Source organism: Galleria mellonella, unplaced genomic scaffold, assembly GCF_026898425.1.
Source record: "Galleria mellonella isolate WM207_F2 unplaced genomic scaffold, CSIRO_AGI_GalMel_v1 utg200, whole genome shotgun sequence".
Classification (NCBI taxonomy): domain Eukaryota; kingdom Metazoa; phylum Arthropoda; class Insecta; order Lepidoptera; family Pyralidae; genus Galleria; species Galleria mellonella.
This window is the reverse complement of record NW_026442034.1, coordinates 3,487,745-3,506,338: the sequence shown is the minus strand read 5'-3', so window position 1 is coordinate 3,506,338 and position 18,594 is coordinate 3,487,745. Positions and strand designations below refer to the sequence as shown.

The following is an 18,594-nucleotide window of genomic DNA, read 5'->3' as shown; positions in this document are numbered from 1 at the left end:
AGATGTCCTTGTTGATTGATTGGTTAATAATAAAAATATATGGCGCTCTATTGACATTAAATAAAAGAGCAACCGTTTGGCTGTACCAATGTATCAAATATATTGTGTACCTGTTAGATGTACCAACAGACTGTCTGGTGGTATTGTAATCACATTGGAATATTTATTTATTTCTTTTTTTTTTTTTGATGGGTGAAAATGGTATGGTAGCCCCGCCTGCGCTAACGGGATACGCTGGCGGAGCACCAGTGAAGAATGATAGGAGAGGATGAAAATAGGCCAGTTAGCTCATCGTGATGAATTCATCAGGAAGTTAATTCCTGGTAGTAAATGGTGGTAAATAATGGTAGCTTTCAGGGGGAACCACGTGGAGGTTGACCTGATAGGGCATATTGCTAGCAATGGGGCTGTCAAACTCCATTGCTAACAATCCCTCTCCCCCCCTATTTATTTCTTATTGCATTTCTTAATATGATTAGTAGATGACATTTCAACTTCAAGCAGGATCCTGTTGGGCACAGCAAGTAGGAGAGAGGAGGACAATATTGCTAGCAATGGGGCTGTCAAACTCCATTGCTAACAATCCCTTTCCCCCCAATTTATTTCTTATTGCATTTCATAATATGATTAGTAGATGACATTTCAACTTCAAACAGAACCCTGTTGGGCACAGCAAGAAGGAGAGAGGTGGACACTTTTTTTACTTTAGAAATAGTTCAAAAGTTTGTTACAATATTATCCAGTTAATTATCGTTTTCGATAATGATAAATTATTATAAATTATAATCGTCATTTCAGCCGTTATCTGTCCACTGCTGAGCAGTCATCTCTCATAGAATGCCATAAGGAACAGTCCTGAGCCACCTGTATTCACTGATACCTTACAATGTATTTGAGATTATCACTCTATCCCGTACGGGGTCGCCATTCAAGAACCTTTCTTCCCCATCGGTTATCAGTTCTTCGAGCTATGTGACTAGTCCATTGCTACTTCAGCTTGCATAACTGTATCTCATTAATTCATATATATTATAGGAGTATCGTGTTACAGAATATTGATCGTGGATTGGGACGTTCATCACGGCCAAGCCACCCAGCAGATGTTCTACGACGATCCTAGGTAAATATCTATTTTCAAACGACTTCAAACAGGAGGTTCTGGTTGAAGTCGTTTAAAAAGACGTTGTGTCAATTCGATTATTTTTTTTTATATATATGTTTTTTACCTTATAATTTAATCAATTCTAAACGGATTTGGCTTCTTTTTTATTTAGAAGGATATACAGATAGGAAAAAAGATTTTAATTTTTTTTTATACAACTTAGAATGGCAAGCAAGCTGACGGCCCACCTGATGGAAAGTGGTAACCGTCACCTATAGACATGAGCAGTACCATGGACATAACAGAGTATACTGTTTCGCCCATAATACCTCCCATGTGTTGCCATTCCTGAGAACTCAGGTGTTATGTCTCGGTACCCTATAAACTGAAACACAGCTATGCAAACACAACTGCTTCACGGTTGAAACACGAATGGGACAGAGTTACCCAAGTAAACTACTTTTGTACAAAATCTCCCTCTAGTGTTATTATCACTTAATAATATCATTGTTAATTTTTTTTTTCTTCAGAGTGGTATATTTCTCAATCCACCGGTACGAGCACGGCTCCTTCTGGCCTAATCTACGGCAATCGAACTTCAACTACATTGGTACCGGAGCGGGGAAAGGATACAATTTTAATGTACCACTAAACAAGACCGGAATGACAGACGCTGACTACCTAGCTATATGGCACCAGTTGTTGATACCAATGGCTTTAGAGGTAAGTTCTTTGTTAAAAAACTACGTAAAAAAATAAAAAAAACAATTTTTTTTTATACAACTTAGAATGGCATACAAGCTGACGGCCCACCTGATGGAAAGTGGTAACCGTCGCCTATAGACATGAGCAGACCATGGACATAACAGAGTATACTGTTTCGCCCTTCATTCTGGGGAAAATAGAACTACTTTTCAATCCATTGTTCATTACACATACCAAACAAATAACAACATCCTATCAAACGCGTCAGTGTCAGTCGCGTCTGAAATTTTGCAAATGGACTGATTTTTTATATGATATAGTCCATAAGTAATTTCCTATAAATACATCACACGTAACTGTCATGTTTTGGAAATAAAAACCCCACTGTATACCAATCATAATTGAATTGCTTTATATAACCCGCCCACGTAAATATACTAGTCCGTTAATTTCTTTTTTTTATACAAATTAGAATGGCAAACAAGCTGACGGCCCACCTGATGGAAAGTGGTAACCGTCGTCTATAGACATGAGCAGTACCATGGACATAACAGAGTATACTGTTTCGCTCATGATACCCCCCATGCGTTGCCATTCCTAAGGATTCAGGTGTTATTCCTCTGTACCCTTCAAACCGAAACACAGCCATGCAAACACAGCTGCTTCGTGGTTGAAACACGAATGGGACAGAGGTACCCAAGCAATCGTTAATAGGACTATTAATCACAGCACTTTATGCAAAGCAAATGTGATAATTATTATTCGTGTAAGGTGTATTTTTAATCTTAAAAAATCAAAAAGTTTTCGTTATGCATTTACTTGAGTGTTCAAAGTGACTTCAAAGGTCGACAAAAAAATTATAAAAATATTTGGCTCTATTTATCATCCATTTCATTCCATATTTAAAATTTAAAAAAATCGAATTGTCTCTTCTGTTACCGGCCAATGCTCAGGTAAATCAGTTGCCTTAAAAACAACTAATTAATTTTTTTAAATAAAATAACATGTATTTCTCTTCTGTCCATCATCACCAGTATCAACCGGAGCTCATTCTCATATCCGCCGGATACGACGCTGCGATCGGCTGCCCAGAGGTACTGCATCTCTTTCTAATCATATATTATAGTGTACCTGTGTTTTCAGTTCTCACCCGAGCTAATTATCGTCTCGGCTGGATACGACTCTGCTTTGGGTGATGAAAAGGTATGATGTGCTTCTTGATTGACTTTCAATTATAAAATCAGTGAAATAAAATGTTAATTATCGTAATTTCATTTCGTCTTCACGCTAAATCTTATGAGAGATTAATTAAATAAACAAACCAGCTTCTCTACGAATTTATGCCCTGCAAATTTATATACTTAATTGTCATATCGTCATAGTCGTAGAATACTGACGGATCTTTATATGTAATCTTTGTCAGATCCGTCAGTATTCTACGACTATGACGATATAAGCTAAATAGCCATTACTGATTTACAATAGATTTTATTTTATGTGGATAAGATAAGGCATAGAGAAATATTGTATTATTTTTTACTGGTCTACCAACCTATGTTCCACGATAAAGATTTGAAATTAGAAAAAAAAAAGTATAAATAGAACAAAAGTTATGTAAAACAGCCTCGTTGCCGTCAGGCCAAAATTCTTTAGTGCATTAATCTTATAATCTTTCCATTATAGAGCATAGTAGTTATTTATATTTTTATTAGCGGTGTTTAAATTTGACCATGTTTTATTTCTTTATTTATTTATTCATTAGTACATATATGTGTACAAAGCGGATTTAATGTTAAAAGCATTCTCTCCCAGTCAACCATAGAGAAGCGCCAGAATACTCAAATGCGATACTACTAACATGTTTATAGGCGAATTAATGTAATTTCGTAAATACTGTACCATAAAGAATAAAGTATAAAAAAAAAAAACGATATAAATAATTATGCTTACACCAGGTGAAATAGTCAGAGGTATTTGTTGTCGAGTATTATCGTTGTGGTGAACATAAAGCTATTAAGTACAGGTATTCGAAATTAGTAGTCGATTTAAACCAAATCACTTCTACGTCTGACGCTTATTATGCATTCTTTATTCGGCCATCTTAGATTAAACAATATTGAATGGCAATGTAGAAGAGAATTTTTTTTTATACAACTTAGAATGGCAACCAATCTGACGGTCCACCTGATGGAAAGTGGTAACCGTCGCCTATAGACACGAGCAGTACCATAGACATAACAGAGTATACTGTTTCGCTCATGACACCCCCCATGCCCTGAGGACTCAGGTGTTATTCCTCTGTACCCAGTAAATTCACGCTATATCCCACCCTTCAAACCGAAACACAGCCATGCAAACAAAGGTGCTTCACGGTTGAAACACGAATGGGACAGAGGTACCCAAGTAATCGACTTTTGTACAAAGTATAAATATATGTTAGAGCGAGATAGACAAATCGTCCACCTATACATTATAAGCTGGATATAAATGGATTTGCCCGGAATATGAAGTCAACATAAAAACTGTCCGCACCAGGGCGAGATGGAGGTAACGTCAGCGTGTTACGCGGCGCTGACGCAGCACCTGGTGGCTGTGTGCAGCCGCGTGTGCGTGGTGCTGGAGGGCGGCTACTGCGTGCCGTCGCTGGCCGAGGGCGCCGCCCTCACGCTGCGTACACTGCTCGGCCACCCGCCGCCACTCCTGCAACCGCTCGTCGAACCAACAAACGAGTAAGATTTTTTTTTAAAAAGCATTAATGCAAAGGAATGTAATTAGTCTGTTAAATAATTTTAATATGATAGTTTATAAATGCCATATTTATTTCATACAGACGTAACTAATCTTTTTACACCGGGGGGAAAGGGATTGTTAGTAATGGAGACTAAAAATCCCATTGCTAGCAATATACCTAACCAGGTCGACCTCCACGCGGTTCCCCCTGGAAACTATCATGATTGATTCTTCATGATGAATTCATCATGATAGGCTAACTGGCCTGTTTTCATTCTCATCTATCACCCTTCACTGGTGCTCCGCCAACGTATCCCGTTAGCGCGGGCGGGGTTACCAATCCACTTTCATCCAACAAAAAAAATCTTTTTACACCGGTCACGCAAACTAAGTTACAGGGAAAGCTAGTCCATACTAATACTATAAAAAGGAAAGATTAGATTTTGTTTGTGTATTTGTAATTGATAAATTCGAAAACTACTTGATCGATAATAAAAATTATTTAACACGAAGAACCAGCGAGTAACATAAAGCTGTATTTTATTATTAAAATAACATATATATATATATATATATATATATATATATATATGTTATTTTAAAAATAAAATATATAATATAATATATATATATAATCCCTTACAGAATACGGGAGACGATACTCAACTGTATATATGCACATAAACCATACTGGCGCTGCTATAACTACCAGCCGACGTACAGCATCGACACCACGGTGCGGAATGTGTGCGATGGAGAGAAACAGAAGCATACAGTGGTGGTGAGGTGGGAAGGAGACGAAACGAGGCCTCCCAAGTACGACACGAGGGACTGCTATCCGGTACAAGATGAAGGCACGAAGAGACGTATTGCTGAACGGCTAAATCATTTAAAATTAGGTTAGTGTATGTGTGAAACCTTTCAAATAGCAATCAAGTATAGATAGATGTTAACAAAAAATTTAACATTAATTTAAAATTGTGTTCCACAAAAAAAAAACAGATTTCAATTGTAGCATAACCAGTTATGTTGATATGAAAATTAAACTACTGAATGTAATTATATCCTTTTAAATAGCCTTTCCCAAAGTGGGCAATAACGCCCCCTTGTGGGCGCTGCAGACCTATAGGAGGGTTGTAAGAGATCCAGAAAAAAAATGGGGGCGTTGTGTAGAGGCTTGGGGGGTGATTTTTGATCTTGAAGTAATACTGGTTTTTAAGTAAATGAAAAAACGGGAGCGCTAAAAAATTATTCTGAAAGTGAGCAGTAGATAAAATAAGTTTGGCAACCCCTGTTTTAGATAAAAAAAATTCCAAATCAATTTATAATAGGCGGAGTTGTGAGATAACAAACATAAAAAAATACAACCGATTTGAGTACCTCCTTTATGAAGTCGGTTAAAAATAGTGTTTAACATATCATATACCTACATAAAATTTTATAATATAATATGTAAAAATTTAATATTTGTACTTCTACCATCAGGTAACTGTTTGCGTCATGTGTTTTGGTTCGAGGGGCCGGGGGAGTATGACAGTGAAATTACAGGGATAACAAGGAACATGATTGCAAGCAGGTTGAACTGCCCTTATTATTTATATTGGTCACCAAGTTTGTTAAATTGTTTCTTTTATGTATTTATTTTATTGTAAATTATACTAACATTAGGCTAAAATTATATTACTAACAAATTGGGCCTTTTGTAACCTGTAATAAAGTATATTATATTATAATTCCTTAGTCTTCGGGAATGTATATGGATCTCAATTCGGGAATGTATATGGAAATCATTGCCTAATGGTTACCTTAATGCGTCATTTTTTTAAGAACTCCATCTTACAATCTTTGGGTTGAGGGTTGGTTTAAGTATTTACAAGAAAGAACTGCTTTTAATTCATACGAGTATTACAGTTAGTGTAAGAGACTATTTTCTTGATCCTTTTCCAGTAACAAACCTATCGCTGCCCACACACCCGGTTGGTTATATCTACGATGAAGCCATGCTGAAACATAAAAATATATGCGAACCGTGAGTATATATACATATATATATATTTATTATAATATACATATTATAGAAATTAAAAAAAAAATGCCTTGATAATTTTGTTAGAATTATTAAAATGACAGACTACCGTCAATAACAATTAAAATTTTTATAACGTTTTATAATTTCAGTTTTCTATACGGACAGTCCTAAGATTATATAGATAGAGCATCGAACCTCAAAAACAGGTTAACTTTTTGTCAGCTAATTGTCAAATTAGCTACTCTTTTTTTTTATTAATGTTCTATGTACGTACACAATATATCTTGACGTAACTATGTTTAAATATTTTATAAATAAAATGAATTTTTGCGCAATAAAAAGGTACAGAATTTATAAGACAAAATAAATATAGAAGTTATAAAGGAATCACTCATAACTATTTTATCACGCAAAATTGTATGAAAAAGTTGATCCGTTATTTTTAGGCCAGTCTGTACAGTTTTGGAGTAGATGGCGCTGTTTAAAAAAAGTAAATACTGCGTCGTTGCAGCGATCACGTGGAGTGTCCGGAACGGATCATGCGCATCCACGAGCGGCACCGCGACTACGGGCTGCTGGCGCGCCTGCAGCGACTACAAGCGAGACCAGCCACCGACGAAGAGATACTCGCCGTGCACACGCCGGCACATCTCAATAGGTAACTGGCCACTTTCATTAAAAATTGAATGATATAAAATAATAATAATATTATAAAATGTTAACCCTACCCTCGCTATTGGTTTACATAGGCGTTGAAGTTAGGTCAGTTGACCCATCTCTACAATCCCCATCGCCCTGGGGCGAAAGAGATTGTTAGTAATGGGGTCTAACAGCTCCTTTGCTAGCAATGTACTCTATCAGGTCGACCTCCACGTGGTTCTCCTTGGAAACTAACGGCTGACCTGCCTTTCATCCTCACTGATCATCTCTCAGTGGTAACCCACCAGCGTATACCGTTAGCGCAGGCGGGGTTACCATTCCATTATCATCCATTGAAAAATCCTCCTCTCGTCCGTAGTGGCCTATTCTCACCCGTTTAATTGATTTGATTCTTTTTATCACTTATATTAAGGTTATTTACCTAGAAACCTAATTCGAAAATGTATAAATTTTAAATCGAAATCATAAGCATCCTTAAAAAGCAGTAAAACCGCATTTTACTAGTAAAATTGAATATTTTAACAAAAGAAATTTGGGTTGAAAAATAATAGAAAAAATTATTAAGCTTTCCAAACTTCTATACGTCCAGCAGTTAAATGTATATGTAAATTGTATTTTATTACAACTATTTTCGTTTTATTTTTTAGATTAAAAGAATTGGCGACAACGAAGCTTAGAGATTTAAATAGTCAAAAGGATAAATACGACTCGATATACTTCCACCCGGACTCGCTGGAGAGTGCTGCTGTAGCGACCGGCTGTGTTTTGGAGGTACTTTTTATAATTTAATTTATTTTTTTATATATCTAATCTGTAGTAAAGACCATTTTATGTTTTGTATGTTTATATATGTATGTATGATAATAAGGGCAACTTTGTAGCGTTTATGACCTTTTAAGATGTAGTAGTTTCTGTCTATTTGTAAAGGCAAGCACCATTTGGTCACTAGGTGAGATAGAAGAATTAAAAAAATTTAGGCTACTTTAAAAATGACGACAATAAAAATCTGTACCTTAATAATGTAAATAGTACCAATATGTTTCAAAAGTCTATATTTTTGGTTTATTTTTTCTATTTTTTTTTTTTCTTATATATTTTGCTTTTTTTATTTTATATATTTTTTTTCTCTTTTATTTTTTCTTTTTTTTTCTTTTTTAATTTTTTTCTTTTACGCCTTTTACCCATTGATGTACGCAGCAAGCATAGTATAAACGCGCCGTTACGAAGCTGTGTGTGTGGCCAGATGGTGGACGCGGTGTTGTCCGGTCGCGTGGGGGCAGGCACGTGCGCGGTGCGGCCGCCCGGCCACCACGCGGACTGCGAGGTGCCGAGCGGGTTCTGCCTGGTCAACAGCGCCGCCGCCGCCGCCGCGCACGCGCTGCTGCAGCACGGCCTGCCGCGCGTGCTGCTGCTCGACTGGGACGTGCACCACGGCAACGGCACGCAGCGGATCACATACAACGATGACAAGGTACGCCACCACGGCCCTCACTGCTAACCCTTTAGTCTCGATACTAGAAAGGGATTGTTAGTAATGGAGACTGAGAATCACATTCTCGCATCCCTCGCGGTTCTCCCTAGAAACTATCATGGTTAATTCCTGATGAATTCATCATGATGGGCTAACTGACCTGTTTTCATTCTCCTCTATCACCCTTCACTGGTGCTCCGCCAGCGTATCCCATTAGCGCAGGCGGGGTACCATACCATTTTCACCCATAAAAAAAAACCCCTTTAGTCTCGGCGGGGAGGGATTGTTAGTAATGCGAACTACCAGTCCCATTGCTAGCAATATACCCTGTCAGGTCGACTTAGACGTGATCCCTCCTGGTAACCATCATGCTAAATCCCAGGTTTATTCGTCACAATGGACTAACTGACCAGCGTATACATCCTCACTTATCATTTATCATCCCTCACTGGTGCCCCACCAGTGTATACCGATAGCGCATTCAGCTTTACCATTCCATTATCATCCATTAAAAAAAAATCATTTAGTCTCAACACGTTATATAAGCAGCAGTGTTGCCAACTCCTCACTTCACTTTATCCCATGCATCATCTGAGTTATTGTAAAAGTGTTTACAATCTTATTGGTTTTTTTTTTTTGTGTTAATGTGCAAAGTAATAATCAAAAAATATTGTAATAATTACCCATTTAATATGAGTGTTTAATTTTAACATAAATCTAGGATGAATTGTCCTAAATTTACAAGCATAATTTTTTTTTTATTTTATTTTATACAAAAATCCACAGCTCTTAAAAAATAACTTACATGCTAAGTCTCTTATGAATACAGCCAATAACGGATTTTACTTATACAAACAAAAATTTTGATTCCATAGCGAGGTAGGCAAGTTAGAGTGGGTGTATGCAAGTAATATAAGCACATGTATGTAAGGAACCGACATGATTAATATAAGTTAACGACATGATTAATAATGTAAGTTAACGACATGATTCTACAAAACATATATCACCTATTATACATCTATATAATAAAAAAAAAAACTGCAAATGACAGTCATATTTTTCTTCTATTAAACAGCAGCGTACACGATCATGATATCGTATCTAAGGAATAACAACACATAACTGATCCATTGGCACCAACGCCTTTACCGGCGACGATTGCAAATTACAATTACTCATTTTCATCAGCTTGTTTCCCATTTCAAGTTGCATAAAAAATACCCATAACATCTTTGTTTTCAGATACTATACATGTCAATACACCGGTACGACGACGGCTCATTCTTCCCGCACTCGAAGGAGGCGAACTACACAGCGGTGGGTGAGGGGCGCGGGGAGGGGTACAATGTCAATATTCCCTGGAATAAGGTTAGTCACATTTACTGGCAACATTCCACATATAAACATCACACACGCCAGACACTTGACAAAGAAATGACGCGATCTTTGGTTGCGGCTATTACATAAATGTATAATTTCTGTATAAGCGTAAATATCTTTGTATGTACCTTGTATGAGAGGTGCATTTCAGTTGTGAATATATAATTTTATTAATTTAATTTAAACATAGAGAAAAGTTTTTTTTTTTGATGGGTGAAAATGGAATGGTAACCCCGCCTGCGCTAACGGGATACGCTGGCGGAGCACCAGTGAAGGGTGATAGATGAGAATGAAAGCAGGCCAGTTAGCCCATCTGAATTCTTTAGGAATTAACCATGATAGTTTCCAGGGGGAACCACGAGGAGGTCGACCTGGTTGGGTATATTGCTAGCAATGGGATTCTTAGTCTCCATCACTAACAATCCCTTTCCCCCCTAGAGAGAAGGTTGGTCAACTCAAGAAAGGGACTACTTTGAACAGATGAAATAGATAGTGGAAGTACCATACGCTAATCACGTACGCTAGCGGGATAACAGTAAGTGAGGATGAAGATAGATCAGGAGCCGTGACTTCTCGTGCAACCTTCGACTTTAAATCCTCTCTAATAAATATAATATTAGATCGCTTTTAGCGATAAGACCGCCCATTGTTTTCTCAGATAGTCTTTTTTTGTTATTATTTGTATCTATAATAAATATACTACTGTAATCGTTTGGAGGCAACAATAAAGAATCTATCTACAAAGTTTAAATATGCTCCAAGTAAGATTGAAGAAAAAAGAAAAACAATATTTTCAAGAATATTTATTTTTTGTCATAATGTACGTCAAATATTGCTATCTCATTCTATTTTACGCATGCTGTATCAGTAATAAATCTATTGAAAAATTAATTTACCGTTTGTCCAAGAGACTTTATATGGGTATACCCACTATATGAGTTATCACGTAATGTATAATATGTTTGCAGCGCGGCATGGGCGACACGGAATACTTAGCGGCGTTCACGCAAGTGGTGCTGCCCATCGCGTACGAGTACAACCCGGAATTGGTCATCGTGTCCGCCGGGTTCGACGCCTGCGTCGGAGACCCGCTAGGAGGTAACAACTTTTTCTATACTGGGTATAGCCTACCGCTTTGTTCACGTGATTTTTTTTTATTCAACTTTGAATGGCAAACAAGTTGACGGCCCACCTGATGGAAAGTGGTAACCGTCGCCTATAGACATGAGCAGTACCATGGACATAACAGAGTATACTGTTACGCCCATGATAACCCCTATGCCGTGTCATTCCTGAGGACTCAGATGTTATTCCTCTGTACCCTGTAAATTCACGCCATATTCCACCCTTCGAACCGAAACACAGCCATGCAAACACAACTACTTCACGGCAGAAACACGAATGGGACAGAGGTATCCAAGCAATCGACTTTTGTACAAAGTCTTCCTCTGGTAATTTAGGATGTCGTCTTTGAAATATATCAAATTTATTAAAATAAACCAAAATTTATTTGTCTATCCCATGAAGGATTGCGTAAAGAAACTTAATACATTTTCTGTGGGGTGAAAATGTGATTGTGACCTCGCTTGTGCTATTGAAATATGCTAGCGGGGCATCAGTGAATGATTGAAGTCAAATAAATTGGCATACTGTAACAAATTAACTAGAATATATAATTAATTAATTCATTTCATTTAATGGCATTTGTCGCAGGCTGTAATGTGTCACCAGAGTGCTACGGGAGAATGACAACATTCTTGCGAGGTCTAGCAGGCGGCCGCGTCATACTGTGCCTAGAAGGAGGCTACAATGTCACCAGCATCTCTTACGCCATGACCATGTGCACTAAAGCCCTCCTCGGTGACCCCATACACCACCATTATGACCCCAAACAGGCCCCACACTGGTCCGCTATAGAAACTATCAATAACGTCATCAGAACACACAAGAAATATTGGAAAAATCTGAAATTTCAATTGGCATTACCAATAGAGAATGTTCTAGAAGAGCCTTTACCGTCACGAGGACTGGTAATATCTGATGAACAGAATAATACGAATGAGAAAATAGAGACATCTCTATCAAGTACCATAGAGAGTCAGTCAGATCGTTCACTAGAAATCAATATGGCTAACTTGAACATAGACAAACCAAAGTGTTTGGATGGTATACATTGTGGTACAGATGATGAAGACGATAAAGCAGAGAGTTCGAATGAGAGAAAAGAAAAAAGTTCCGAAGGAGGTTCGAGCGCGAAGGCCGGGAATACATTAGTTGATTATTTAGCTGAGAATATGCAAGCTTTAGTCGACGGAGAGATGTTTGCGGTGGTTCCTTTGTCTTGGTGTCCCCACTTGGAATCGTTATACGCGATTCCAAGCGATGTGAAGTTTGAACAGGGAACAAAGTGTGTTGACTGCGAGGAGACTGCCGAGAATTGGGTGTGTCTGCACTGTTATGTCGTAAGTATAAGTTATTCTATTAGCTAGCTTTTACCCGTGACTTTAATCGCGTGACTGGTATATGTTTATTGGCTGGAATAAAAAGTAGCCTGTGTGTGTTTTTTTATACAACTTAGAATGGCAAACAAACTGATGGCCTACCTGATGGAAAGTGGTAACCGTCGCCTATGGACATGAGCAGTACCATGGACATAACAGAATATACTGTTTCGCTCATGATACCCCCCATGCGTTGCCATTCCTGAGGACTCAGGTGTTATTCCTCCGTACCTAGTAAATCCACGCCATATCCCTCCCTTTAAAACCAAAACAGCCATGCAAACACAACTTTACGCTTGAAACACGAATGTAGAATCTGTATACCAAATTTTATTGTGATTTGTTAAACTGCTAAAGTATTGTGAGGTAACAAACTAACACAACTTCACTTATTTTTAATTAAATGAGAGAACAGTACCTATAATATATATAGGTATTATTTTCTTAGATATGTAATTAATAGATAATAGTGTCCTTCGAGTAGTTTGAAGAAATTGCAATTGTCCTATTATTATCTATTTCTTTTCTTACTACATAATAAGTTAATTATAAATTAATCAAGTGCCACTTGAGAGAATGTCAGTATCTTTTTTTTTATAAAATGCATGGTTCATACATATAACCCACAGTATATTTATACTAATTTTGTTTCTCTATTTGTTACCACTTCGCGCCTTAATAGTTTAACCAATTATGAAAATGGTATGCATGTATTACTTAGGATGGACACGGGCTACTGTATCGTCGTAGGTCGGGTACAAATCTATATGTTGTATGTGCAGACGGCATGCGGGCGCAGTATCCGCGGCCACATGCAGGCACACTACGCAGCTACTCAACACCCGCTCGTCCTGTCCCTCCTCGATCTGTCGGTGTGGTGCAGCGCCTGCGACGCCTACGTCGACCACTCGCTGCTGTATGATGCGCGCAACAACGCGCACCGCTGCAAGTTCGGTGAGGACATGCCCTGGTGCTACAAGAATGACACTATACACATGCAGTAGCTGGTTTAACGGACGACAATAGTAAGATAATAAGTGAGAGATGACAGCAAGTAAGTTGACTGATTGTAAAGAATATATTAGAAGTTAACAATGGTATCTAGAAGGGAGATCGTGCTTTATATTGCTAGCAATGGAATATCAATTGTTAACAGTATGGAGCACGCTAGTTTTCGGTACTAATGATCCCCCCCCCCCTCCTTCAATACACGTTTAGTAGCGTCGTCCTCGTTACCTAATAACTTTTATTGATTTGTAAACAAAGATATTCCATCCTATATAATATGAGGTACCTTACTTACTACTTAACTTGTTTAGTTAACCTTTAGCATCATTTGAGTGTTGTCCCAACAACACTTATTGAAGCACAAAAGTCGGAAATAGACAAAATGTTTTGAGCTTCCCATACCAATGTGGTCCATCAAGCTGTGAAGTTAATATGAGAGGCTCAAAGTTTTTTATCATTTTCAACCCATCTTTGTTTGATAAAAAAATGTTCAGTATTTAATTACGCCTTACAAAATATTGCACTTTCTGTTTGATTCTGAGGTAGCTAATGTTACTCTACTCTTATTGTCTTTGTCAACCTATAAGGAATCGAAAGAGATGGCACATATTTTAATTAAGCGGAATTAGCTAAGCACTAATTCACTTTACTAATGTATTAGTGTCCTTTCGTTGCCTGATTCCGATATAGCTATATCACTACTATCTTTGTTGAATTCGGAAAATTCGTGAAATATAGCACATATTTTTATAATGGTTATAGTATTATGACTTAGAATCGACTAAAAACTTGTTACGTTTTTATCTTATGTATGATAAAATAATTGAATAAACACAACAATTAATGATAACATATCTTGTAGTCCTAAACAAGTTTGAGTTTGGTTAATATGAAACAGTGTCAGCAACTTCTGGGCTAGATATAATTATGTTTTATTATGGGTACGGTGAAAGCCACTTAGAGATAAATTCTAACACACTAGTCCACTAAGTTGTGATGAGCTTAACATTGGATGATATAAATATTATGTCCAAACTATAATTGAAGATTTTCATCGCTACCAAATAATGGTAATAGTCTCTAAAGGGAGGCATGTTTATACTATTGACTCACATAGCACCGCATAGAGAAAAATTAACAATTTTTGTATTAACTCTCTCAAATTATATTTTATTTAAATGACACTTTAGACCATTGTATGCTGACTTCACACAACAATTTAACAATTTAGATATATCTATGGTAACTTATTATAAGAATTTAACAATTAAAACAAAATATTAATAATGTTAATATTACTAATCATTTTGATAATGGTATCCGGCTCGAAGGACCATAATTTTTTGTTTGCATTTCATTGTAATTATTAATGTCATAAAACATGACTTTTTATTATTTATACTTTTTTTTTTATTTGTCATTCCAATTGAGAATAGGTTTTTTTTTTTATTACTTATTAATTACGGTTTGTAAATTATGTACTTTATTTATCTACGCGCCCCTATTGGAAGGCTATAAATTTGAATTTCTATGAATTTCAGTACAATTAAAAGCCATTTTGAACACTTCTTTATTTGCACTCTAGTTTTAATAGTACACATACACTAATTACAGTTACGGGACGGAGTGCAATATAGTAGCACAGTCTAAACAACTAATCTACCAGTCATTCAACTGGCACATTAGACAGCAATATATTCCGAATTGCCATATAAATTATACATACCGGAGGTGTTGGACCACTGGTTATTACATACACTGTGACACCATTATAGTGATATGCAGTCGATTTGCCATATTTTGCCTCGTATATATTATTTAATATCAGTGTACTACCAAATGACTGTATATTTAATGTAAATACTCACCTATACACCTTGTGTATATTTATTTATTTTGATATGTATGTACATATATATTACAATTAGATTTGTTAGACATAATATATTGTTAAATACTATTATTTATTATAAGGGCCGTGTCGATTTTCAGATGTCCACGAGTTCATTGTTGATAAATAAACATTGCATGTCTCCACTTTTATCCTATAACGAAAAAGGAAACAATAATAAAGACTACTTTTAATTTCATTAATTAATTTATTGTTATATTTTTGACAGTATTAAATCTTTTTTTTTATACAACTTAGAATGGCAAACAAGCTGACGGCCCACCTGATGGAAAGTGGTAACCGTCGCCTATAGACATGAGCAGTACCATGGACATAACAGAGTATACTGTTTCGCCCATGATACCCCGCATGCGTTGCCATTCCTGAGGACTCAGGTGTTATTCCTCTGTACCCTGTAAATTCACGCCATATCTCACCCTTTAAACCGAAACACAGTCATGCAAACACAACTGCTTCACGGTTGAAACACTAATGGAGCAGAGGTACCCAAGCAATCGACTTTTGTACAAAGTCTCCCTCTGGTAATAAATATTATCTTAAATATTGTATCATCATATCAGCCTTTAACTGTCCACTGCTGACCCATAAGCCTCCCCCTTGTGGGGTTTTGCCACTAGTTGCCAATCTTGTGAGGCAAATTGGCAACCCCAGTTGTGGTGACGTTTTAAGGTGGCTGCTATTGCCTATCCCTCGTCCTTCTTAGTCGGCCTTTCGACACCCACGAGAAAGATAGAGCTGGCTTATTCTATGCCGGGACAATACGGCGGATTAAATATTGTATAGTGTGCTGTAAAGACATCTTAATCAGCCATAAGCTGCAGTCAAATAAACAAAATAATATTATTTTGGAGTCAGTTATTAATTGTATATTTAATAATAATAATAAATAATATAATTACAATATTTTTCCATTACTGTATTATATAATATTCTATTGTTTTTGATGAATGCATTGGTAAATCTGTAAGCTCGCCAAAAATGTGAATTCTATGGACAAATATCGTCCTACTGTAAGACCTACCAATCAGGAACAGCCTTCGGATAGTTGACGATTTTACGTGTGACAGATTGTGATTTAACAGTTTCACTTCGATTGATTATAATCTACCGAAAAATAATGCGTCAAATTGTAAGCAGTATGCGACGGTTCACAATCTTTCGACAGTTTACAATCTCGCGAGATAGATTGTAATCTAACAGTATTTACAATCTTACAGTGACATATATATTATAAATAAATGAATAAATATTTATGACACAACGACATTAATATTTTTTTTTAAATATGGTTATATAAATAGTAGTAAAAGCTAATATCTTAACAAATAAATATTTAAGAACCCAGTATTCAAAACTGATGCTTTATTAGAGGCAAAAAATGTGTTTATTTTACCCGTTTCAATTTCGAATTTCGTTGTGAATATTTGGTATTTAAATTAATTTGACTGTTTATGTGTATAAACTAGATTGTTGTCTGAGATTTATAACCTAGTTCGACCTAGGGAGACTTTGTACAAAAATCATTTGCTTGGGTACCTCTGTCCCATTCATGTTGTAACCGTGAAGCAGTCGTATTTGCATGGCTGTGTTTCGGTTTGATGGGTGGGATATGGCGTGAATTTACAGGGTACAGAGGAATAACACCTGAGTCCTCTGGAATGGCAACGCATGAGGGTATCATAGGCGAAACAGTATACTCTTTTATGTTCACAGTATTCCTCATATTTATAGGGGACGGTTACCACTTTCCATCAGATGGGCGGTCAGCTTGTTTGCCATTCTAAGTTGGATAAAAAAATAGTTCAAACACAGACGTTTAATTCGATCTAAATGCACAAATGTATTTGAGTATTCGTACTTACGTTTACTGTAATTTCCAGTACTGAGTTTGTTACAATCATGGTTTTTTTTTTCATTTATTTGGGAAAACTAACAGTTACAAAATAAAGAATAATACATAATATTAATCAAAGAAAACATTGTGTAAATTTGCCACCAACACCGTTTACCACAGTTTCAATTCAAATATAATACAAATAGCTTACGCAAAGAACAGTTAAAAATTACATGAATCTTTTAGAGATTAGCTTTTTAAAAGTGCTTGGGCGTTCATTAATAATATCAACATCATTAAATAAAGCGTTATATGAATTCACAAGTCTATACAAAGGTGACCGTTTTCCAGAATTTGTACGACAGCGACTAGTGGCAAAAAGACTATTTGGATAACGGCAATGCACTCTAGTGAGTATTCTATAACACAACTTATTAATAATTGGACTACAGTCATATCTATTATGACACAAATCATATAAAAGCATAGTTTCTAAATACGTCAATGATTGAGTTTAATTGAATGAATGAATGAATGAATAAATGGTTTATTTTCTCTTCACAAAAGGTAGAATAAAGTGACAACTTGAGGTACAATTTGATATGAAGACCAATTTTGTGAGAGACTGGTGCTTGCGATAGGTTTAGAAGAACCTGTATTACAAGTCACCAGTGCCCCATCTCCATGGACTACACAAATACAAGGCAACCAAATAGTGTCATAATACACAGATAACAATAATAAGATATAAAGTGCAAATTACTTGACAAATATAATTAATTTATATTTTTTTTTTGTGCTATGTACTGGATTTGAGTTCCCAAGCACTTGCGTTTGCGCTTTTGGTGTACGCTCGCATATGCCAAGGTTTGCAGCTGGTTAACTTATAATATGGATGATGGATTTGGGCTTCAACATTTAGTGGGTACTGAGAGCATGATCTTTCTGATGCGGATTGATGGACGATGAGTTGTCATGGTGAGGTTTACAATTTGCAGGTTGGCAGTTGATGGAGTTGATAGAAAATTTTGGAGAAGATTTGAGAGTTTATGAAGAGGGTGAGTATTGTAATTAATTTATATTTGTCAAGTAATTGTTCTAGCGATAGAGTTATTATAGATGGACTATAATTTGACGTAGGTATCTGACTTTGCCGCGTTACGGTTTACATATCTAGCGATTATCCACTATGTGGATGTTAAAGATTATCAATATTGATATAGTGATAATGGTCGACGAATAAATGCGAAAAATATTTT

The 18,594-nt window shown here is 36.4% G+C and overlaps 1 protein-coding gene across 3 annotated transcripts in view; it reads left to right on the top strand.

Annotated features, from left to right (window-relative positions):
• The window catches only part of LOC113518236 (histone deacetylase 6), a 26,539-nt gene extending 7,945 nt beyond the window's left edge, over positions 1-18,594 (top strand). For 2 of the 3 annotated variants that reach the window (XM_052894255.1, XM_052894257.1), the window contains 13 exons: positions 1,052-1,120; positions 1,633-1,825; positions 2,842-2,901; positions 4,343-4,536; positions 5,183-5,436; positions 6,485-6,566; positions 7,078-7,224; positions 7,874-7,997; positions 8,470-8,697; positions 9,943-10,068; positions 11,049-11,178; positions 11,794-12,542; positions 13,364-18,594. In XM_052894255.1, coding sequence (XP_052750215.1) covers positions 1,052-1,120; positions 1,633-1,825; positions 2,842-2,901; positions 4,343-4,536; positions 5,183-5,436; positions 6,485-6,566; positions 7,078-7,224; positions 7,874-7,997; positions 8,470-8,697; positions 9,943-10,068; positions 11,049-11,178; positions 11,794-12,542; positions 13,364-13,585 — 2,578 coding nt within the window. In that variant the 3' untranslated portion in view covers positions 13,586-18,594. Of the gene's footprint in view, positions 1-1,051; positions 1,121-1,632; positions 1,826-2,841; positions 2,902-2,950; positions 3,011-4,342; positions 4,537-5,182; positions 5,437-6,484; positions 6,567-7,077; positions 7,225-7,873; positions 7,998-8,469; positions 8,698-9,942; positions 10,069-11,048; positions 11,179-11,793; positions 12,543-13,363 lie in introns of all 3 variants that reach the window. The other variant, XM_052894256.1, reaches the window with a different exon arrangement.